General features: G+C 36.2%; 1 protein-coding gene and 1 pseudogene across 1 annotated transcript in view; one reads left to right on the top strand and one right to left on the bottom strand.

Moving 5' to 3' along the window:
* The window catches only part of LOC109724720 (flowering time control protein FCA), a gene marked incomplete in the record, with an annotated part of 16810 nt that extends 4001 nt beyond the window's left edge, over nucleotides 1-12809 (bottom strand). The window contains 13 exon segments of the mRNA XM_020253638.1: nucleotides 1287-1877; nucleotides 2835-2915; nucleotides 3022-3190; nucleotides 3711-3773; nucleotides 3941-4005; nucleotides 4083-4162; nucleotides 4260-4326; nucleotides 4472-4539; nucleotides 4688-4739; nucleotides 4833-4915; nucleotides 8540-8618; nucleotides 11183-11253; nucleotides 12224-12809. Coding sequence (XP_020109227.1) covers nucleotides 1287-1877; nucleotides 2835-2915; nucleotides 3022-3190; nucleotides 3711-3773; nucleotides 3941-4005; nucleotides 4083-4162; nucleotides 4260-4326; nucleotides 4472-4539; nucleotides 4688-4739; nucleotides 4833-4915; nucleotides 8540-8618; nucleotides 11183-11253; nucleotides 12224-12596 — 1842 coding nt within the window.
* On the top strand, nucleotides 15976-25593 carry LOC109725008 (annotated as a pseudogene).

Here is a 25977-nt window from a genome sequence, read left to right as displayed (position 1 = left end):
ATCTATATATATAGAGAGAGAGAGAGAGAGAGAGAGAGAGAGAGAGAGAGAGAGAGAGTCCGGCTACTATACTCTTATGAGTATAGACCCCTTTGTACTCATAAGTTTTCGATCGTTAGATCTACCCCTTTGATCATTTCCGCCCGTTAGATCAGACTATTCAACCAACAACCCACTCAACCGTAGGGGACCACTATCATCCTAACCACACATTCCTTCATCCAACGGCCGAAAATTTATGAGTACAAAAGGGTTTTTACTCATAAGAGTATATTAGCCCTAGCATATATATATATATATATATATATATATATATACGGGTATAGTGCTTTTAAAAGCACGAAGCAATTGGTGCTTTTAAGTTTCTCATCGTTAGATCTACCCCTTTGACTAATTTCACTCCTTAGATTATGCTATTCCACCAACCACCCACTCAACCCTAGGGGACTACTATCATCCTAACAGTACATCCCTTCATCCAAAGACCGAAAACCTACAAGCACCAATGACTTAGGTAATTTTAAAAGCGTAGGAGCTCAATTTTATATATATATATATATATAGAGAGAGAGAGAGAGAGAGAGAGAGAGAGAGAGAGAAATGAGACAAGACTTAAGTACCAATTGCGGGAAAGATGGTGCAGCAGAGTGACTTGGTAGGGATCCATTGGCAGGAAAACCAGAGGGTCCAAAGACACCAGCCTATATTAATCACAACGTGAAAAAGTAAACAAAAGAAGGCAGTAATAAGAAAGATTGGTNGGTGTAAGATATACACCCCGCTATGGGATGTATCAGTAACATTGCTAAAGATAAAAGATCAATCGAAAATTGAGTTTAAAAAACAAATTTAGTCCCTAAACTTTGACTTGGATTTTAATCTCATCCCTCATAGCTTGAATTGTAACAATTTAGTCCCTAAAGTTTGTTCTAAATAACAATTAAGTCATTCAGGTAGTCTAGAATCTTAAAAAGTGCCATGTCAGCACCATCATTAGATTTTTCCTTCATCAAAATCAGAACTTAGGGGATGAAATTGAAATGAAGATCAAACTTCAGGGACGAAATTGAAACCCCAAGGATGAAACTAAAACAGTGACAACCTTTCAGAGTTGTTAATTGAAAAATGTGAGGACAAAATTGAATTTCGAGTCAAATTTCAAGGACTAGCTATCCAAATAGCCCAAGAAATTTCGATAACAGAAACTACCCACAAAGACATTGAACTGAAAAATCCTCCAACAAACAAAACAAATTGTAAAACAAACCTTTTCGAGTATGCATTACCTGTTGTTTGGCAGCAGCCTGAGCAACTTGTTGCTGATTTAGACTCTGCTGCTGCTGCATTAGTTGCAGTTGCTGTTGCAGCTGCAAAATTGCTTGCTGTGAAGATTGATAACTCGATTGCAGAGCTTGAGCCTGCTGCTGCAGAAGCACCTGCGGTAGCTGCGAAGGCAATTGCTGCATAGGCTGCTGCTGAAGCAGCTGCGGTGTGATGTTAGGAGGAAACTGTTGCTGACTAGGCACACCAGGCATGGCTTGCTGTTGTTGTACGGCTAAGGGATTTTGCATAGCACCAGCCGAGGGGTTCTGTTGGATCAAAGGCTGTGAAGCAGGAAATTGTCCCCCGAGGGGTAACTGTTGTGGGGTTAGGGTTTGACCGAAAGAGGATACGCCAATAGATTGAGGGTTTTGAAGCTGGAGTTGTTGCATTGGTTCCTGGAGATTTTGTGCCTGTGAGAGCATCGCTGGCATTTGCTGAGCATTGTGGAACTGAAGAGGGTGTGGAAAGTTCTGGGGGGACATAAATGGCTTCTGCAATGGCGATATTTGCTGGCCAATCATAGGACGGACTTGTCCCATAGTAGGATTAAAGCCCTGTGAAATGCAAGAATACAAGCGAATTCACACTGCAAATTGACTGTTTGGCCAGGCTTCTGGACAACTTCTCGACTTGAGCAGCAGAAGCTTCCAGAAATCAGGCAATTTTATAAAGAAAAGATTCTGCATCTTTTGCGATGGAAAGTTAAAATAAGGTTTTAGTCCCCAGAAGCAAAATCTTCAATGTAAAGCTAAAATAAGGTTTTATTCTGGATCTTTTGTGATTTTATAAAGATGTTCAGGAGATTTCAACGAAAAAGCCTCTAGTGATTCTTCAAATAGCTAAACTCAAACAACACTTCTGCATAAGCTCCAACCAAGCCAAACAGGCCATCAACAACTTGCTAGTATCCACTATATATATATATATATATATATATAGAGAGAGAGAGAGAGAGAGAGAGAGAGAGAGTCCGGCTACTATACTCTTATGAGTATAGACCTCTTTGTACTCATAAGTTTTCGATCGTTAGATTTACCCCTTTGATCATTTCCGCCCGTTAGATCAGACTATTCAACCAACAACCCACTCAACCCTAGGGGACCGCTATCATCCTAACCACACATTCCTTCATCCAACGGCCGAAAATTTATGAGTACAAAAGGGTTTTTACTCATAAGAGTATATTAGCCCTAGCATATATATATATATATATATATATATACACGGGTATAGTGCTTTTAAAAGCACGAAGCAATTGGTGCTTTTAAGTTTCTCATCGTTAGATCTACCCCTTTGACTAATTTCACTCCTTAGATTATGCTATTCCACCAACCACCTACTCAACCCTAGGGGACTACTATCATCCTAACAGTACATCCCTTCATCCAAAGACCAAAAACCTACAAGCACCAATGACTTAGGTAATTTTAAAAGCATAGGAGCTCAATTATATATATATATATATATATATATAGAGAGAGAGAGAGAGAAATGAGACAAGACTTAAGTACCAATTGCGGGAAAGATGGTGCAGCAGAGTGACTTGGTAGGGATCCATTGGCAGGAAAACCAGAGGGTCCAAAGACACCAGCCTATATTAATCACAACGTGAAAAAATAAACAAAAGAAGGCAGTAATAAGAAAGATTGGTATCATATAACATGGTAAAACTTAATGGACAATTGTTTCGATGCATACAGAATTATCTGATGATGTCGTGGCAGGACCACCTTTTGCAGTCGCATGACTGTTGGATCCACTATTATTAAGTTGAGAAGAAGGTCCAAGTGACTGCGGGCTCAACGGACGCCAAGAGTCAGGTGGCATGCGTCCACCACCCCTAGGCTCGTCAAGGTTGGCTGTTGGCCTAATAAAAATAAAATAGAGCAATTCAAAAGTCAACCATAAAAACAGACTAAAAATAAGCACAAGAAAAATAGGATTGTTCTACAAAATAATGCAAAGAGAGTATGATACTAGTACATCTATCAGTTAGAAACTGAGAACAAAGTTTTTGGGTAGTATCCAAATGAAAGGATATCTAATTCTATTTACATGAACCAAATAAGTATCTAACAAAGTAAACAAATGCAATGCATTCCCAAGCAACATCATTTCATGTGAGTGTGGCAGTTTTCTTGTTAACGAAAGGTGGCCTTACAAAGTTCCTCAAACATTATAAAGTTTACGAGTAAAGGTAGAATGGCGTGCATAAAATTATAAACCCTTGCATACTGAAGAATGAGATATTAAAAGTTAGGCATTTAAGCATATTATCATGAATGACATTTAAGAATATTATCATGAAATAGCTCTTATCATCTGCAGTCACCCATTTACACGGTGAATTTCTTCATCATAGCTTGCTTTAAAGGAGGAAAACAGACCTAATAACTAATGCGGCTTCTGATCGAGGACTGAACCCAGGACCCCCAAATGTAGGACCGCCCCTATAAACATCACAAATTAAAGAATGAAATAAACTTTAGGCTTGAAGTACAAAGGGGAAAAAAAAAAATCAGAGGCTAAGTTTCTAAAAATAGACAAACTATTATAGCCAGCTAAGTCGGCAACTAAAATAAGCAAAACCAACAGATACAGATCTAAATAAGCTTACCTTTGCTCTCCAGGTCTAGGCCTCTTAGGATCAGCAAACCGTACAATTAAAGGCTGATCGCATCCCTAATATTAGAACAATAGAAATGATATCATTTACAACCGTAGCAAATAATGCATTATCTAATTCAAAGCAAATTTACCCTCATAATGTAAGTTCCATTAAGTGCGTTCATAGCTGCTGCTGCCATCTCTCTTGTTGAGAACTTCACAAATCCACATCCTTCATGTTCCATTGAAATAAGAATTAAGAACAGTAACAAGGATATATGGAAAGAAAAGGTTTCATCAAACCATTTTGTATATGTCAAAGGACAGACCTCGGCTTTGTCTCATAGCATCTCTCATAATATAGACATCTTCAACATGACCATATGGTGCAAAAATCTGCAAAACGCATAACACAAAAACAGCATTCAAGTCTTTGTAAAAGATAGAAATACAAAGAAAAGATAGCACAGTGCATGCAGAAAACCCATTCCAACCACAGAAAGAACTTCTTAAAGGAGAAGCCGTGTTAAAGAATACTTGCCTCCTCAATCTCTTTTGCAGATGCGTGCTTATTGAGCGACGCGACAAAGAGTTTGTGTTCAACTGAACCTAGAGATAGAAATTTATAAATAAGAACTCAACAAGTAATGGAAGCAAATATGTAAATTCAAAGAACAAGAAAAAAGGCCATGTCTCATAAGGCGTCAGACGGAGAGGAACTCGTTATAAATGTAGTTCAACAATACTAAATTCTTACCATGGCGTTCCCGTTCGCCGTCAGCATACCTAACTTGAATAGGGCCGATTCCCTGATGAAACCAGATTAATACTCAAGTTATAATCCATTAAAAAAAAAGAAATAAACAAAGAAAGATGAATCAAGACAAGGAAAGAACACCTACCCCAGGCAAAGTAACTTGATTATGCAAAGCTCTGATGGCTCTGTCGGCCTCCTCTAAGGTTGCATATTTGACGAAACAACATCCTGGAAATTAAAGGTTTTACTTGATTCTACTAGATTACCAAAAATTCTCTTGTACAAATGCTATGAGCATAGGAATTACAGCATGATTTTTTAAAAAAAGAAGGTTAGAACAGCCAAGATCAACTATAAGCTTCCATCTATTATGCATCAGATACTTCAAAAAAGTTTACATGGAACACCTCAAAGGTCTTTAAAAACGAATAAACAATGTTTAACAAGAAATTAGTTATAGGATTTGAGAACCAAGTACAGCATGAACAGGTCTCAGTGGTCAACAGCAGAATAACATTGGTCACTGTGCTTCTCCTTGGAACTTAAATAAAAGCACAAACCCATTGGTTTGTGCATTACCCCTCCATTATTTGGGGAAGCACTCAGAACCAGTAAGTAGAAGAAGATGAACTTCTTAATATGCCACCTCATGCATATGCTCATCCAAGCCATTGAACCTCAAGCAGTATTTCATGAATCACAATCCAAGAATTACAATACTGGGACAACCTTACAATGGTGACTTCTGTCAAGATCGAACAGTCCAAGCACAAGAAAATTAAGATGCTGCTCACCATCGTTGGTTAAACCTCAGACAAAAGAATCTAGTCAGATTTATTGAGAATCTTTTGTCATCAGGCATCTAAAGTGTACAAAAGGTCTTATGTTTCTATGACCCATTGGGTATGCCAAGTACAAAAAAGGAACATAGCCAAAATTCCACACATAGAAGCAGATTAAATTAATTGCAAGTTAACACCTAATGAACAACACTAACGCATTAATGGAACACAAGTGATATAACAACGGCATCCAAGACTGGTAGCAGTTATCTGTTAATCAGAAATCAGGCAAGTCTGAATCCTTGAAAGACCTGATATGGCTACATTCTTGGTTCAACATATAGTGAAACAAAAGAGATAAGAGTGATCAAAAAGAATCTGCCATATCCAAATAAGGGGAAAAGCGAGACAGACTTTGTTCCCTGCCACAAAAACCTTCTAAACATAGAAGTTGCACCACTTGCACAAAAATATTAAGAATCATGCGGCTGGATTGGTATTTATGAGCACTTAGCCACTGTTAAATGCATTAAATCTCCAAGCTACACAGAATGTAGCTGTCTGCAAGAGCCTAAAGTCCTCATTTTTCCAACATTTAAGGAGATGTTGTTATGCATTAGAGCACGTTCTTTGGAAGCTTGTATACTATTCAGCCATTTACAAGTTTCATCATCATTGACAATCTGATCTATATCCTCAGTTCATTCAATTGAAAGATTCAAACCTGATAAAATAACAATAGGCGACCTGAAAAGGCACCAAAGTCAATATCCTTATGATCCTTAGTCGGTCGAGTACATATTCAGTATATCCTAGAGCAACTCAAATCAAAATATCTAAAGCTGAAATGATCTTCAAACATGTAAGAACAACCAAAGACTAAATAGCATAATCTGTTCCCAAAGAGTGAAACACAATAAAAGTTCTAACGATATAAAATTGCAAAAAAGGGAACAAAGAACAAAATTGTCACACAACCTAACAAACCAAAATCAAATTTACTTCAGAATGTAAAAACAACTGCAATGGAACTCAAAATTTTCCAGAGAACTAGGGAGCCCCTTAACAAGAGTTTAAGGACCGATATCACAAGTCACATTTGTGCTTGCCTCAGTCCTATACCAGTCAATTTTAAAATGCAAACATGTACTACAAACACATCCAGTAAGAGGACAGCAGAGCACTTAATCTTGTAAAACAGCAGACCAAGGATGTGTCCACTTATTAGAGAACGCAGTCCAAAACAGAGACATTGCTCACATGCAACATGGAAGTGTCAAAAGAAAATGTAGACACTGGGAACAGATCTACAATAGCATTGGCTTATGCCCGGAAAATAATAACCAACTGCAGTTGTCGGTAGCAGCAGATTTTCATCACGCCAAGATACACGAATGATCCACAATATCATTCTCAATTCTCACAAAAGTAAGCACAATAACATTATCTAAACTTGAACTAAGACATCCATTATCAAACAGCAGAAGATTCACAAGTTAATCACTACCCACCTTTCACTAAAAGAAGCCTGAAAAGTTAAAGTTGAAAGTCAAAGATGTGTAACACATTTGAGCATTTCCACATCACACAAATATCCAACACTATTAGAGTAACATCATGCCATCACCATCTTTAAGTGTTAAACAACTAAGAAATTAGTCATACATCAACCAAGATTAGAAGTGCTAATTACAGTTCTGTTGAACTGCATATGATTTAGGCAACAAATCTCAACTCCAACAAATGGGCTCATTTTCAGATGTCTCAACCAAGAAAAAGAAATGTTAGCACTTCCCAGACACAACATTCAACAAAAAGTTCTGCACTGAATACGGCCATTTAAATTGAATTCTCATCCAAAAAGAGCATTTCCACATCACACAAGAAAGACACAATAGAGTAACATCATGCCGTCACTATCTTGAAGTATTATACAACTAAGAAATTCGTCATACACCAACCCCAATTAGAAGTTCAAGTGCTAATGACAGTTCTATTGAACTGCATATGATTTGGGCAACAAAAAACCAACTAAAACGAATGGGCTCATTTTCAGATGTCTCACAGAGAATAGGAAATGTTAGCACCTAGGGTTTAAATGTTAGCACTTACCAGACACCACATTCAACAAAAAGTTATATAATGAATACAGCGTTTAAATGGAAGTCTCATCCAACACCACATAAGCACAGAAAACACATCATCTATAGATTAATTCGATAATGGATCAAGCACGCAAGTCCTCCATTCTCGTCCAGTCCATGAAGTAAAACACCACAGACTCGCAAATCCATTCACACAAAACCCAACGAGATTAATACCACATTCACTGCGCACAAAATATCCATGACTACGCCAAGAAGAGGCAAACACAAGGCAGTAAAGGGTAGAAACACAACGGGAGAGCAGCTCATGCATGAGCATGTAATCCAAATGGTTTCCAACCTTTCAACAAAGGAATGCCTTAAAACATCCATATAGAAAACTGGCATCCAGATATACAAAGAACATACAGTTCAGCAAAAGGAAGTGCCATACCATGTGAGATCAAGAACTGAAGACCATTCAAAATCATCCAACATTAACAAGAGCAATCATGAAATCTCAAGCCATTGAGAGAATGAAATGAAATCTCTTGACCATAAAGATGTAATTATGAGATAAACAATCTCATCAAGTTTCTACTCCAGTGTTCAGCATTTTGCAGAAACATGATATCCGCTTTTAGTCACATGCTAATGCGGAGGACCAAACACTATCAAATATGAATTCTAGAAAACTTAATGTATCTAACCCAATGTTATCAACTTGCTTGATGCTGGTGAAAGCCCAGCAGCAATGACTAGTAATAGAGTGATCTTGATTTAAGTGCTACGATCAGTCAACTTTCAACCTTTCCATGATCAGGTCTTCCACTGGATTAACAGGAAGAAAAATCTACAACTGATGACAATTGTTCCAAAACCTAATGAGAGGAGATGTAACCTTATAGCTCCTGTCATCCCTCAACTGACCTGAAAAGAGAGAGAATAGATGACACAACGGAATACGAAAAACATTTATAACATACCTTGTTGCTGTCCGGTCTTCTTATCTTTGATTAAAGCCACTTCAATAACATCACCATGTTCCTCAAACAAGGGCCGAATCTGAAAAGTATATTTTAGTGGCACTTATTACATGACACAATCCATAAAATCTGCTGTGATAAGTCAAGCACACAATAAACAAGATGAGAACCGAGAACAGAAAGCTTGGGTCATAATCAATAGATATCAATGAACTTCTTCAAGGTCTTATTAAAAAAATAACAAGATAAGAAAATAGCAGGATTTTGCAATTGCTAAATGAAATGATTGAAAAAGTATGAATAAAAGGTCAAGCGTACAATAATAGATGTTTAAAGCAATCATTTGACATATTACAAAATTCAAACAGGCATATATATGTATGTATGTATGTGTGTGTGTGTGTATGTATATATAGAGAGAGAGAAAGAGATTCAGTTCTCTCTCTCTCTAAAATTTATACCACCACCATAGTAAATCCTATGCATCTCCCTCCATCCCTCCCTCTCTCCCTCCTTCATATATATCTTCTTGTACAGATAGTTGCACTCGAAGCACTATCATGTTAATTGTATAACCTTTATAAAGCCTTCATTGATGTTGAAATCATGATCATCCTTCTGGTCATCATTATGAAGCTCTCTCTCTATACTATCAATTTGTTAGCTCTTCGATCCATAATAGTACCACCACCACCACATAGTAAATCCTATGCATCTCCCTCCCTCTCTCCCTCCCTCATATATATCTTCTTGTACAGATAGTTGCACTCGAAGCACTATCATGTTAATTATATATCCTTTATAGAGCCTCCATTGATGTTGAACTCATGATCATCCTTGTCGTCATCATTATATATATCTTCTTGTATAGATAGTTGGACTTGAAGCACTATCATGTTAGATTGTATATCCTTTGTAGAGCCTTCATTGATGTTGAACTCATGATCATCCTAGTCATCATCATTACGATAATTTTATCCATCACACAAACCTTTTCCAACAATAATGGTTAGCTGCAACACAACTTTAATTTGACAAGTCTCATGAAAGACTTTATAAGTGGCTACCAAAGTCTCTGAAAATGGCCTCACGATCCACACCAAAGCATATGCTGGCATAAGAGGAAGTTGCCAACAAATCTGTAGATCCAACTGCTGTTTATAGTTGTTTTATATACCACAGTTATTACAATTTAGGCTAATGCAATTAAGAACCAACCCGTTGAAATTCCTATAGGCACAAAAAGAGAATAATATAAAGATAATACCTTTCAGTATAAGAAGTTCATCCTCAAATGACCAGCCTCAATTTTGATTATAGACCGACTAAAGTTAGAATGCTACCACTCAAGTTAGTTGGCAAGTTTTTATCATAATGTCCAAAGTATGCACAAACACTTCTATTCAGATTTGTACTTAAAAAAAAAAAAAATCTAGTTGAAGATGAACTTCGGCACTAGCAATAATTGTAGTAAAATTGGACAAGTAAATATGTAATGGCTTTGTTCTAATAAACTAATTGTGGCATTTGACTAAAATTTACTAAAGAAGAGCAATCATAACCAGATATGAATCAGTAAAGAAGAACAAAATAACGGGAAAGGAGAATAAATGAATCCTTTTAAGGACTTCTAGTTTGTCCGCATGGAGTAAATACTCTAATCCCCTGTGAGTAATCATCCTCTTCTTCTCAAAACTTGAATCTCCTTCAGGTAATAATTTCAGATTCAATCACAAGTTGACATTTCTCTTGCATGCTAATACAATTAGTTTTCCAAAGTTATTCGAACTCGCTTTCAATCTACAATTTCTTATTTTTGAAGTTAACATGTCATATCTTTCAAACATGAAGCTTTTCAGCTTAAACAAACCTAGTTGTCTCAGGATATTGAAGCTGCATAATTATCATTTTCCATGTTGACTCCCAATTGTCTTTTGTGGACATTCTAAGTTTAAATGAACTCTCAAGCTTGTGTTTGCATTTATATGTAAACTCAGGAATAAGACCCATGAGAGCTATACAAGGATTGAGTTTCGTACCATAAACTCTTACAGATTTTTCTTGAGATAATTAGGTGCCAAACGAGCAAATGGATTATTGAACATATAGTTACTTTCAGACTTCAGATAGTCAGCACATGCAAACCTTAGTAAACCCAAGCATTTAGATCATAAAAGTAATAGCTGATGGCATGGGGGGGAACTTTCACATTATTATCTCAAGAAAGCTACCACAAGGAATCAGCGAATGTCGTCAAGATAATGGAACATACACTGCCCATTAAGATCCGGTGCCTACTGCCTAGTAAGATAAGGGGAACGCTTGACTATTCTTGAGTGAATTTTGTCATCAAGAACTTACTTCTTTACCTGCATTCACTGATTAGGAAGCCTATTTTATCACCACATCCGTTGTCGTCCTTACATGTTTCTCTTTAGTTTCCACATTAATGAAAAAGACAAGCTATATGCTGACCCTCGACCATATCCAAATTTCAGCAAGAACTCTCGAGCAAAAAAAAAAAAAACCTATAACACTACAATCTATTGATAGGAAGAACAATGGGAGAAAATAAACACTACAGAAAATTGAGGTAAAGATGAAAACGAAAAAGGACTTGGGAAGACAGAAGATACTACTCACCTCTTCTTCAGTTGCAGTTCTTGGAACTGAACCAATAAAAAGTTTAACGAAGTGGCTCCCATCATTATGATCTGAACATTGTGCAAAACATCCACAATTATGAGTAACGACGACAAACAACAACAGTTAAAATATGCTTATACGGACTAAAGGCTCAAACGTAACACATAAACAAGTTTCTACAAGTGATTAAATAGCATACATAAAGTTTAATTCATTTTAATATACTCACGAAACTTAATTTTTCGCAATAAAAAGTTGAAACAATATCACTTACAAAGTTACAAGTACCTTGGCATAAACCAAATTATCTTGTAAGATGTTAGGGAAAATGAGAAATTTAAGAACTCAAAAAGCTTCAATATATATCTGATAATTCTAGATCTCTAAAATACCTTTACAAGAAAAGGACCGACATAAAGCCTGCCATAACACTATCGACTAAATTTTGCACACAACAGTAGCTCAAGTTGGCATTTTTATGCAAGGAGATGTTTCACTACCATCTTACTGTCATGATTGTCGAGTTGTAGAACTATGGAACAGTTCTCTTCCTGTAAACACAAAATGTAATGACATATTTCTATGCTTCCTTGGACTTGCGTAAACAATTTCCCTACATTAAAGGCATCATCTTTCTCCTTAGGCATTTTTCGTATCTGGAGGAATCTTAGCAGGTCTCTTCTACATCACAATGAGCTACAATGCAAAATAATTGCACATTGTTTCTAACAGCCAAGTTGGCTCCTGGAGGTTGTACACTAAATCATTCTCTTGCCTCACTTTGCTTTGGCATAACAACTAGAAGGTTGATTAAATTCCAAACCAATCATGAGACCATGTTAACGCTAACTGGTTAAAGTACAAGCAATCCTCATGGAAATTTGACATAAAAGAGAGAACTTTACAACAAATAAACATTTAAATCCAACAAATTTACTCATTTTATTTTTTAATTGACATTCAAAATCAGCCTAAGTGTTTCAAATCAAATCACATCATAAAAGATTTAAACAAATAAAAAGAAGAAAAGCAACCTACCTGGAGAACCCCCTCTACCGGAAAACCCATGCCTGGCACCAGGCATCTGCATGGGGGGGGCACCGAAGCCGCCCGGACTTGCCCCGGGCCCGCCGCCGCCGCCGCCGCCGCCGCGGAACCTTCCACCGCCGCCGCCGGGGGGAGGGTACTCCTGCGGACCCCGATACGGATGGTACCGCCCTCCACCGCCTCCGCCGCCGGGGCCGGAGGAGGAGAAACCCTCGCCTACTCCACCTCCGTTGCCTCCGCCGCCACCGCCGCCGCGGGGGTACCGGTGGCTCTGGTTAGTGGGGCTCCCGGATGAGGACCACCGGGACGGCGCCTTGGAGTGCCTCGGCCCGTCGCCGGCGCGGTCTCCGCGGTGGCGATCCATAGGGAGGGGAGAGCTAGGGTTTCGTCCGCCGCGGCCGAGCCCTACTAGAGGAGGGTGGAGCGGGGTCGAACTCCGTGGAGATCCCCTTCGTATATGAGGAGGAGGAGGAGGAGGAGGAGGAGGAGGGGTTTCGAACAGGCGGAGGAGGAGGTGGGAGAGGAAAAGGAAAAGGGTTTTTGAGAGCACGAGAGAGAGAGAGAGAGAGAGAAAGAGAGCGCTCGGTTTGGTTTTAGCCTTTTTGGCGGCGGAGCTGGGATCGGATGCGGGGAAGGAAACAGGCAACAGCTTTTCGCTCCAACAGCTTAAAAGTTAAAAGTGCTTTTTCTTTGCCCAATTAAGAGTAAAAAAAAAAAAAACAAAAAACAAAAATTTTCACTTCACCATTTTGTGGTTTAAATTTTGAAAATGTTACTTGTACACTCTTACAATGTAAATCTTACATCCTTAAAATTAAGAGCTAAGTAATATAACTCATACACTCTATTCGGAAATATAAATTTTACACCCATAGTTTTTTTTGGTCTGCATAAACTCACTTATGTTATCAATTTTTGTAACTAAAAGAAAATTTTACTTGTATACCTCAAAAGGGTTAAAGATATCGCACCCCTTATTCTAGAGTTTATAAAAATCTAGATGACTGTTGGTTAAAAAAATATATTTAATGTGACAAGTAGAGAATGATGGATCTTAGTCTCTTAGATGAGAAGGATGTGAGATGTATATTTCACTTTGGAGAGTGCTAGTAATATTGCTCGTAACTAAAACTTTAATTTGTTACGCCCCGAAGTCCCTTTTAAGTTAAGAATTGATGCGGAAGTGTCCAATTTTTTTTTTTTTTTTTATTCTTGACCTCAGGGAATGCTCGACACGCCACAAATATAGGAAACCCACTGTTTACGCGGACAGAGTCTCCTCTGTATTTGCTAGGCATCGCACAAGTACAAGATACAACCGCATACATATACAAACCATATGCAATTATCACATCACAATATTATGTTCATAAATCCACATCTATTAGTATAAAAATATTTCCCACCCGGAAACTTATTTTGAAATATTAGAATCATGAAAGTGGAAAGTCTTTTCTAAAAGTAAAAAGGTTGTATCAACTCTTTGAGCTAAGGGACCATTTGGTTTCAGGTAATTGTAAATACAGTACAATTCGAGATACATGCAGTTGAAAATGTAATAATTATAATTAAGTGTATCTTATTTTGTTGAATATAGTATATAGCGCTACAACTTTGTTTGATTTTATGCAGCTTTTCAATATGAATCAATATGAATTTCTATTATTTTATAATAGTATAATATGTGGTAGTGAAATCATTCATTAGTAAAGGAAAAAAAAATCCATTTAAAAAGTTATTAGGAAGATACGCTTATTTTTGTTTAAAATTACATTTTTTGGTTGTGTCTAAACATTATTTTTGATGTAGAGAAATTGTAATTCACCATTATTAGGAATAAAGGGGAATAGGGGTGGAACAGCTGTTCCATCGTCCTCTTCGGAAAAAGCTTGTTCTCATTTAGCTATTCCATCCTTCCTCCTAGAACAAGCTTATTCCCATTTCTCAAAACAGGAACAAGCTTAATTACAATTTTAATTATTGAATTAACCTATTAATTAATCTAACTAATATATTTAAGTTATTAACTATTACTTACATAGTTAAGTAATTAATTAATTTATTAGTTATGGTTAATTAGCTCATTAAAAACTAATTATTTAATGTGTTTATCTAATAATTAATATTTATAAACTAATTAATAGTTTGACTAATTAAATTAATTTAACTAATAATCGAACTAATTAATTAGATAAAAAATTTAATTAAAATTATAATTATTCTTATTCTCTCTGTTCTAATTTAACCATCCAAACACTAAAATAGTTTTGTTTCTTATTTTTGAAAGTGCAGGTATCTCAAGAATAAGCAATTTATGCTTATTCCTGAATTAAACAATACCTTCAAGTATTACGGTTAGTATTGCGGCCAAAATAATCGCATGATAACAAATCAATGGCTCCCAACAAGGGGATGTGACGTCACTAATCAATCAGATTGGTCTTTTTGGATCACCTGTCCCATCATGATTAATAAAAAATATTTTTATTATACTTTTTATTCAAAAGAAAAGATATGATTTGCTGTTAATAGATAAAGAGTAAAGCTACTATACCTTTATGAGTATAGATCTGTTTGTACTTATAATTTTTTGGTCGTTGGATGAAATAATGTGCGGTTAGGATGATAGCAGTCTCACAGGGTTAAGTGGGTGGTTGATTGAATAGTATGATTTAATAGATGGAAATGGTCAAACAGGTAGATCTAACAATCGAAAATTTATAAAGAAAACTATACTTATGAAACTCTAACTTTCTGATTTATCCCTCTTAAAAGGCTAATATTGAAAATATCATTTTTACATTCCAACCTATCATACAGTGAACTCTGTTATCTCTATGAAATTACTATTTTACCCTTTCAAATATACTCCTGCCCTTAAGGATTAGTTTGGTATCGAGGCATATCTAATGCTATTAGATAAAATGAAATTGAGGAAAAAGCATATAGAGATATGCTTCTGCGTTCTCCGGTGGGACCGTAGAAAATATATTGTAACGGACTCATCGCGATATGCGGAATATAATATTACGTACAGAAACTAATAGAGCATTTTTCAACGTACTTTCTTACCGCACATAACGCAAGCTCCGCGCAATCCCAAACGAAGCCTAAGTTAAGGGCATAAAAAGTATTTTGCTTTTTGGCCTTTTCAAATATACCATTCTACCATCACCAATATTTTTTATTTGCCCTTAAGTTAAGGATAAAAGTGGTATTTTAGTTTTTTTTTAACTGTGATAGATATTTAACTCACGTTTAATCTAAGTTAATTTAATGGGTGGTAACTATAGAGGATCATATGCAGGATATATTGAAAAGAAAAAAATAAAAATAAATAAGATATTTTAAAAGTTTTGAGAGGTATGTAGGCAATTATTTCTATAAAAATATAATAACCTAACTCTATAATGAATAATGTTGTGTTAATAGAAAATATTGTAGAATCTCTCTCTCCAAGGAGGCGTCGTTGAAGGAATTTTTTTTTATAAATAATTCTATCAATTTTTATTAATATATAAAATATTTTTTAAAAATAATTATAAAAATATATCTCTAAATACAGTGAATGATTTTCAGCATTTATTACTCCTTTTTATGAATAGAAAAAGAATAAAAATTGGTGAACCATTCATCGCTTTTACCATCATAGAAATATAAAAAAAAAAAGCGGTAAATAATTTACCGCTTTTAAAACGCGTGAATGATTCACGTTTTTTGATTCACTGTTTTATAGGACCATATTTGTAAATAAAATTTAAGAGATATATTTTAAAATAAAATGTTATCTAAAAAGCCCTCGTTTGAAGCGCTTCCACTCAATTTTTTCGTGTTGTACTGCCGCCGCACTAAAGACCGTGGGAACCGACCGAATATTTTCCCAGGGTGATGCCGGAGCTACCGGAGGTGGAGGCGGCCCGGCGGGCGCTGGAGCGGCACTGCGTGGGGAGGAGGATCGTGGGGTGCTGCGTGGCCGACGACCCCAAGGTGTCGTCGGCGTCGGCGTCGGCGTCAGTCGCCCTCCCTCCTCGGCCGCACCATCCTCCGCCGCCGCCGCAGGGCAAGAACCTCTGGCTCCGCCTCGACTCCCCGCCCCTCCCCTCCTTCCACTTCCGGTCACTCCTAATCCCACACCCCCGCCCCCCCCTCTCTCTCTCTCTCTCTACTCACCTCTTTCTGAACAGGGATATAGAAGGCGAAAAAATTCATAGAGTCCCCTATAGGAGACTGAAATTCATCAATAGCCCTCCAAAATTCTAAATATCATGAATGCCCTTCTAAATCTAACGGAATAATGGTGTAAATCATTTCTACCCTTGCACTGCACTGCCTCTTAACTATTGATAGTTTTATAGATGCCCTTCTAGAATCTGTTAATTTCATCAAATACCTTTCTAAAATTGATAATTTCACGAATACTCTCCAACATATTAAATAATTATCACAAATGCCCTCACAGTTTAATATCCGTTAAAATCATCTGAAATAGAGTTAAATTTTAAATATCATTTGTACCGCTTTATGCTCCTTGGATCAATGAATAGAAACATAAAAGGTGATTGTCAAGATAATTTTGTGAAATCTAATTGACTATTTAAGTATATAAATATTAATTAATTTTAAATGATATATAAAAATTGTATTTTATATATAGTATTGGTTTTTATATTATTTTTGTTTTGGTTTTTGTTCGGTGTTTTGCTTCAGTTCGATTTGGGTATAGACACAAATTGATAACTAAATTTGAAATACGATGAGAGTCATTTTCTTTGTACGTTATAATTGGAAACTATCCCACTCCAGCCATTGTCATTAGAGCTGTGGCCCTTCAAAATTTAAGTTCAGATAAAATTTGTTACCTGTATGCATTTCACTTGCTTAATCAGTATAGTAATTTTGAATGAAATTATAGATTTTATTGTTTTCCTATTTAATCAAAAATAAACACGTAACTATATCAATATGCATGGTTTTTTATCGATTTTAAAAAAAAAGGAGAGTTTGTTCAAAAAGCTGTAAATATGATTATATTTCAGTTGTTTAATGCATTATAATGTAGATAAATTATTGGAATAATTTAAGCTCCAAGGATTGAAAGAAAGGATCGAAAAATCGCTAGCAACATTTATTTTTATTTAATTTTTTACATAGTTAAAATAGAAATGGAGCCACTAGATTTTGGTGAAATCCATAAAACCTTGATAAAATTTTATTTATTCATAACACTAAAATTTAGTTAATTTTGCTAAAAAAGCTAAAAGTTAATCGGATGTTAATTAAAAATAAAAAGTGTGAGGGAGCCGTTTCAAAACGGAAATAGTTGAGGGGTCTCCATACATTTTATTGGAAACAGGTCTAGATGAGACTCCGGTTGAAGGTGGTACATCCTACACCTTTTGTGGATCGGACTGGTGGGGTGTGGGGTATTGGGCCAAGCACAGATAAGTGTTTTTTTTAATGGGAAGATAATTGGAGCCGAAGTAAGTGCTGGTTGTAGGAGTGTACAACCCTAAGTGCGGTTGTCCAGTAGCACCACTCATTTTTATTAAAGAGCATAGTTGCAGGGGTAATAAATAGGTCATTTTAAAGTTCTTAATCCCATCTTTAACCATTTAACAACTATGGTAGAAGGTAATATAACTAACGGTTAGGGATATTGGTGGATACTGTTGTTATATTTATAGGGCATATATGATATTTTTAAACGTTATAGGCGTATCCATGATATTATAAACTTTGGGAGAGGTATCACTGAAATTGCCCCTCCACCCCTATTCTATTTGTATTTGATTAGTATGGGAGGTGAGACCGCTATCGTATCGCTATCAGAAGTCAGCATTAGGAGGTGCTATGTGTTTTGACTTTTGGGGTCTTTATATGTATGTGCGCTTTAATCATTCGAGTGCTTGTGGAGTGTGAATACGTATTATGCGGTCGTGGGGGGAGGGGGCGCCTCAGACGCCTAGGCCGGGATACTAACTCAACTCTAGTGGGCAGTGACCGCGGGAGTGCATGGGCGGCCAAGCGGTATTAATGTTTGTGAGTGCAGAGGTCAGAGAAGTCGGGGGGGTGGGGGGGGGAGGCGTGCGAATCCTCGTGTCACTTCGTGAGGACGGAGGTGCTGCGTGACGACTTGATGAGTGAGTACTGGATGCCTATGCGAAAGATATAGGAGAGTCTGATGTGGCTTGCTTGTACCTTGTAGATGCAGCGCGCTTATCGATTGGCGAAGCGGTGTATGTAACAGCGTTTAGCCTGCGGACACTCAATGCGCGTGAGTGGGTGGCTACCCGTAGGCGGGACACTGCAAGTCATGCCCAACGGATAATTTTTATCAAAGGCCGGGTCGAAAAGTCGTGCGCGAGTGAGGATATCTTCTCTCCGTATAGCATAGGCTCTACACTGATTTTAAATAATTTCTTCAATATATATTTTTTTTTGGAGTTAGTAATGAGATTGGATTTAAAGATATTATCTACAGGTAAAAAGAGGAATTTAAGCAACCAGCTCCGATAATATATTAATGTTAAAAATTTACCGAAATTTTCTGAACTATCGACCATTTTGAAACAGGCGCCCTAACCTTTCAAAATTTTAATTTTTTAATTTCTTTGATTTGAGTCGGTCAACGGCAACATGACTTTAGTTAATATATTTTATGCGATTCTCGTAACTATAAATTAATTATATTAAATAATTGACTTTAAATTTGAAATGAAAGTATCACTGATTAATTAAAATCAAACAAATTGAAAGATTGGATATGAGAATTTTTAAATTTTTGAAAGGTTGGGTAGCCGTTTCCAAATGATTCATAGTTTGGATATGTTCTACACATTTTTACCTAATATTAATTAAAAGCACCATTCTCTGTTCTCTTGTAGCTTAAACTTTTAGAGAGAAATGTTTATGTCACATTACTTTAACATGGTATTCGAGCAGAAAATCTTTAGTTTGAGAAAAATAGTTATTTTGCATTAAAAATACTGTTCTTCTAGAGCTTGAATTTTTGGAGAAAAATAATTGCTTAACATTAATTTAATATGGTATCAGAGCAGAATGCCTTAAGTTCGAATAATTCCATCGGGGCCTGCAATCTCATTTAAATCAATAATTTTGTGAAATTTTGCTGCTCTATGTACTTCTTTACTTGAAAAAAAGTATGGATTTTTGTTAATTGTTTGATAGCAAAAACTAATGAAACCACTGGTTCGAACGAAATATCTAATTCATCTGACTAAAATAGCTCAATAATGGAAGTTGAGGGAGTGACAATAAATAGAGTAAAGAGATAAGCTTCGGGGCGCAATGTCAAAATAGCCTATAGTTGAGGGGGTCTTCATGCAATTTTTTTGATTTGAAGTATTTTCCTAAATAGATTTGGCACTCATTAAAATTAAGAGTTTCGTAGGCTATGAGCTGTTAACTATAGTTCCATCAGGTCAATAGTGTTCAACATAGTTAGTTCGACAGAATCACTGTCAAATTTAATATGAATATGCTCAATTTAATTGATTGAAATGATTTAAATCGAAAAACATCAAAATTGATGAAGCGCCAATAATAAAAACCTGTACATTTTTACCCTTTTGTTGATCAATGGATACATACGCATTAAGCGAAATCCCACATTTTTCTCCTTTATTTCTGTATGTTTAGGGATGACCGGCGAAATGCACATTAAGGGTGTCCCGGTAACCAAGTACAAGAGGTGGTTCTTTTCTGTTCATTGATCAATCTTTTTCTCTTATACTCTCCTTTTCTGGAGCTGTTCTCTGAAAATATGACAGTTGTTTGCAGGTCGGCAGTCAGCTCAACAGATGAATGGCCTTCTAAATACTCCAAAGTGTTTGTTCAAGTATGCTTTCTGTTTTATGTTCTTTGACATATCTCAAGTGCAATAAGGCGTAGTGTGGGAGTGTAATCAATCATCAATACGTGCTCCGTACGCGAGCCCTTTGATGCTTTCATAGGTGAATTCTTCCTAGTGTCGAGACTAACTATTTCACTATCACTTTTACACAAATTGTAGTATAAGTCAAATTCCTCTACTTATGTCGGTGATCGGACTTGCAAAGGAAAACTGATTTTAGCCAAGCCATTCATCGATATGTTGACTTTGCTATGATGATTTGCATCATTGTAAATAGACCAAGACAAAGTTCAACTCGATGAGTAACTCAGAGGAGAAATTGATTTTTGGTGAATTCAGGAAGGTGGAATGTCAGAGGAATTCAAATTTTGTAACCGATAACGAAAAATTCCTTCATAACAACAGATGCATGTAAAACCTTGATTTGCTCCTAATTCTATATCTCATGGAGACTTTCTTAAAAGCCAAGCAACTTGTAGATTTGGCCCTTACAAATTACTTGAGATATTTCTCATGTTTTGGGTGTAAAAACATGTAATAAACCATGCAGCCATATTATTATTGAATATTTAAATTAAACAATACTTTCTTATGAAGGTGGGTTATACTAGATTTTTTTTTCGCGTTTGTCATCCGTGTACTCGAGAGTTCTTGCATGTTCTCAAAATTATAAATCTTCTATGTTTGGGTCTGTCAGTGCTAGAATATGTAGATGTAGTTGGATTGCTTGCTAGGAAGCTGTTTAATTGAATGAATCCATGTGTTTACCTGACTCACTACTTCTGAGTTTGGCTGCATTTGATGTTTTTGACTTTTCATATAACTTGTTCCCTTTTACCATCTTTTGCAGCTTGATGATGGTTTAGAATTTTCCTTTACTGATAAGAGACGTTTTGCAAAAGTCCGTTTCCTTGAAGATGTATCTACCTCGTGCGCTACATTCAACTTCCATCTAAAGCTTTCCTATTATTCCAACTAATTTTCTCATTGTCTTACTAATATATATATATATATATATATATATATATTTACAGCCAGAGTCTGTCCCTCCGATTTCTGAGCTTGGTCCAGATGCCCTGTTTGAGCCTATGCAAGTCAATGAATTTGTAGACTCTCTAAGCAAAAAGAAGATCGCTATAAAGGCTCTGCTACTTGATCAGGTTAGGTACATATTGTTAAAGAACTCTTCAAGTAGATGCTAAGCGTTTTGTGTAGTGATTGTTTTGGTACAAGTACATGTTTAATAATTTGATTTCTGTAGATATACAATAAAGGAGGCAGAACTAAAAGAGTTAAAAGAATGCGTTCTATGCAATGAAAAGCATCGAGAAACTGTTAATCGCAAATAGTGAATTTGATTCAGTGTTTTATCGAATGATTCTTTTAATTTAGGTTCATACAGATTATGAAGCAAAATAAATGGCACTTGTTATGAAGATCCACGATGATTGAAGATTCAGTCTCATCAGTTGTCGATACAATTGTTTGACTATATAATTGCAAAATTTCACTCTGGTTAGAGGAAACTAATTTGGTGAACTTCATTTTCTGGTTGAGGAATTTGACCAGACCAATGGGAGGCAAGTTATCACTATTTATCGTCGAATATTCCCAGTGATGTTACTTTCTAAATTGCTCGTATCTAGCAAAATATATCAGTTTGAAGATGTTCCTTACTCACCCAGGCCGGTAAAAGCACGACAGCATGTTGTTTTATCTACCCGAATATAACTTTCAAGTTTTTTTTTTTGTTTTAATTTACTTTGCTATGCAGAGTTACATATCAGGCATTGGTAACTGGCTCGCGGATGAGGTGCTTTATCAGGTTAGCTTCTCTTGCATGCTTCTTAATGTAACATTCTTTTAGTAGTTTAGCATTTTCTGAACTGAAGTACTCTTTCCTCCTCATTTGGCATGTGCAGATAGTTTTGAAAATCTTCTTGTTCCTGATGATGATATGCCATATAAAATTTGTTTTGTTGTCTTTCAATATCTCATTACTTCCATAGAGTTCTACTTACTTTATTCCCTTTCAGAAAGATCAGTAGAATGGGCACACCACAATGAAGGGATTTTTGCATTATATGCTCGAATATAAATATTTGTGTGTATGCCCCTCAAAAGAATACATTTGCATTAAGAATTTAAGTATCCATCAACACAGGTAGTGCTAGGGATGTCAACGGGTCGGATTCGGGGCGGATTTTCCAAAACCCGAACCCGAACCCGAACCCGACTCCAAACCCGAAACCCGAACCCGACGGATTTTAAAAATCCATATCCAAACCCGAACCCGACAAAAAATTCGAAACCCAAACCCGAACCCGAAAATCCTAGCCTGAAACAATTATTTCTCTTTTCAATATTTCAAAATATATTACATTAAATTTAAATTTTTAAAATACAAATTCAAATATAATATCAAAATTTTATATACATATTATATATAATATAAAATAAATTTGGGTTTGCATCGGATTCGGGTTCAGGTTGGGTTCGGCCAAAATCTATATTCGAATCCATATCCGTCGGGTTTTTATTTTTGATGTCCATATCTGAAACCATATCCGTTTAGCATCAGGTAAATCCGCTCTGTTCGGGTGCAACTTCGGATAAAATTTCGGGTATCTGTACCCATTGACATCCCTAGGTAGTAGGTAGTGCCCACTGTGCCATACCGTGTCGACAAGATATTGACACGATACGACGGTGCCATCAGATAAAAATAATAAACAATTATAATATATTAGTATCAAAGAAAATAAATATTTTCGTATCATAATGTGTCAGCACACAGGAACATAAATCCTTGATTTGCATGATGACCTCACAAAAAAAAAAAGAAATTCTTTACCTATGTGCCCCCCCTCTATAATTATGGTCTGAACAGTTGTTTACTTTCTTAGAATTAAACCCTGAAGTATAGCCTTCAAGTGACAAAATAACCCTCATTTGTATAAATACCCCTACAAAGACCCTGGTTCTAAAACAAGTATGAGATCGAGCCTTTTATCATCACTTTTATCTAGGCGAGAATTCATCCCCTGCAACTTGCTGCAAGCCTGTCAAAGGAGAGCTGTGAAGCGCTGCATCGATCCATCAAAGAGGTATTGGTCTCATTCATTACTCGACAGTCTCTTAGTATTTGGGAAACCACCATATAAGTGGATTTAACAGTCTATGATTTTCGAGGCAAGATGATGTAAGAGATATTTGTAGGTCATTGAATATGCTGTTGAAGTTGATGCTGACTCCAGCCGTTTTCCAGCTGAATGGTTGTTTCACTTCCGCTGGGGAAAGAAGCCTGGAAAAGTAAATGGTAAGGTTCTCTTTCATACACCATTGTATACATGTTGAAGCAATAGATCTGATGCACGGCATCGCACATAGTAGATTCATTGTGGCCATTTCTGTTCAATGTGTTCAAACCTGTTGAAGTTTCCTCCTGCATCTGTTTAAGATACGTATAGGTCAGGTTCAACTGCTTCAATTACTAACCGTAGTGTGCTATGATGCATTCAAGATAACTTATGCCATCGGTTCTTGGAGCCTCAAATATAGATATATATCGCTGAAAAATATATTTAAATTTAAGAATTCTTATGTAGTTATTTTATCTTCTTTCATTTTTGGAGTTTTAAAAGGAGTTGCAAACATAATTAAATGGTAGTAAATTTTTAGAATAATTTGAATAATTAATAGTATCAACTTAGAATAACTTAACGTAAGTTACCCGGACCTAACGAAAAGGTATCCCAGCTGTGTTCAGAAAATACCAAATCGGTGACGGATGGGTAATTTGATATGTAAAATTGCCACTTTAACCATAAAGAATTCATACAGTTTAGGTGCTTTATCTGTCGTTCGTATCTCGTTGCCTTGGTTAATGGGTTCCAATATTTCTGGAACTATATTGAATCCTTCAATCTCATATAGATTGTTCATAGTTCCTGTAATTTTCTCGCCAACATGTATCAACTGATGAATAGTTCAGGAAACATCCACCCAACCCTTTAATTGATGAGATATTCACGAGTTTCATTATGAGACTGTTTAATTATAATTCTCATTGCTTGCAGGGAAGAAAATCGAATTTATTACAGCAGGTGGCAGGGTAAGTCATGCCACATAGGGACTTTTTTTACAAAATAACTCTTTAAAATTTTATAATTTACGAAATAACCCTACCAAATTTACATTTGGCAAACTAACTCACGTAGGAGCCACATAGGATTTTTTCTCAAAAGGCGGTGAATCATTCACCGCATTCTAAAAGTCCTCCGGGTCTGTTCACCGTATTCATTATGATGGTAAACGATTCACCGTCTTCATAATTTTCTAAACGGTGAGGATTATATATGAGAAAGAGGAAAAAAGTGAAATTGTTAGAATTGTACGTGGATTATATGGAAAATAGAAAAAAGTGATATTTTCAGAATTGTACGTGGATTATATGGGAAATAGGAAAAAGTGAGATTGTCAGGGTTACACATGAATTATTAGAATTTTTATTTGATTGTTAGGATTATATGGATATATTATTAAGATTCTCAGGTTGTTGATTGAAATTTTTATATGATTGTTAGGATTATATATGGGATGTAGAAAGAAACTGTAAATAAGCGAAAGATGGTGTGAATAATTCACCGTTTTTATGGGAAATTAGTAAGGCGGTGAATCGTTTACTGTTTTTAAGAGAATTTCGGCTCCTATATGGCAAAAGGAGGGTTAGTTTGCCAAAAAAAAATTAATTCATAGGATTATTTAATTCAATTAGAAAATTTTATAGGGTCGTTTTGAAAAAAAGTTGCCACATAGAGAGCCTCATGCATCGAAACGTAGCTTACTTTGTCTATCTAACAACTCTCCGTGTTGGCGCAGACTACGGCTTATGTGCCGGAGTTGCAGAATCTTACTGGGGCCCAATCTGAAGAGCTTCCGCCTGGTAATAGATCTAGAAGAACAAGGAGAAATGGCGACGAGGAGTCCGAAGGCTCGTTGGGTAATGAGGAGGAAATTGATGAAAACTTCGAACCGAAAGGTAGCAGGCGAGCTTCGAAAGGTGTTAGGAAGCAGCAAACACAATCCAACAACAGCGTAAGGCAGGCAGCAACAGAGGTAACCGAAAAAATCACAAAGGTGGCGAAGAAGAACCCGTCGAAGAAAAGAGCATCGAACGCTCGTTGAAGAAACCGCGGAAATAGGTCGCTGCGTTTCTTCGTCGATTCACGATAGGCATAAAAGATGAACCATGCCTACTCTTCGTTGCATGGTTGCATGGCGCTCAAAAAAGTGTTGTTGATAAACGCCCATTGTGTTGCGAACCGTGGCAAACTGTTTTAAGAGGATGTTTTGTGGGTCAATTTTGTTCGCATTTTGGCGCAAATGCCGTACCTATTTGGCTAGTTAACAAAAATCATATTAACAGCTGTATGTCGATACCGACTGTTCCTGGCGTAAGTGGCAAAGAACTTGTTAGTTTCAAGTTTGAATTTTAGTTGATTCATATTTTCAGCTAAGTTTATTTTTTAAAAAAATAAACGGAGTAGCTAGCATGCACCTTTCTCTTAAAAAAAAAAAAAAAAAAAAAAAAAAAAAAAAAAAAAAAAACAGCTGTACGTCGGATTGGTATTAACAACTTTACCCAGCCATACAATCTGCTAAAGTGAGTTGGGTCAGAAGTCTTTATACTGATAAGTTGAATTTTTTTTATAAATAATTCTATCAATTTTTATAATTATAAAAATATATTTTTTAAAAAATAATTATAAAAATAGATTTTTAAATTCGGTGAATGATTCACCGCATTCATAATTCTTTTTTAGGAGTAGAAAAATAATAAAAACGGTAAAACATTTACCGCTTTTATCAT

The sequence above is a fragment of the Ananas comosus genome, linkage group 19 (assembly GCF_001540865.1).
Source record: "Ananas comosus cultivar F153 linkage group 19, ASM154086v1, whole genome shotgun sequence".
NCBI classification, from domain to species: Eukaryota; Viridiplantae; Streptophyta; class Magnoliopsida; order Poales; family Bromeliaceae; genus Ananas; species Ananas comosus.
The sequence above is the reverse complement of the archived record's forward strand: the minus strand, read 5'-3'. Positions and strand labels throughout refer to the sequence as shown.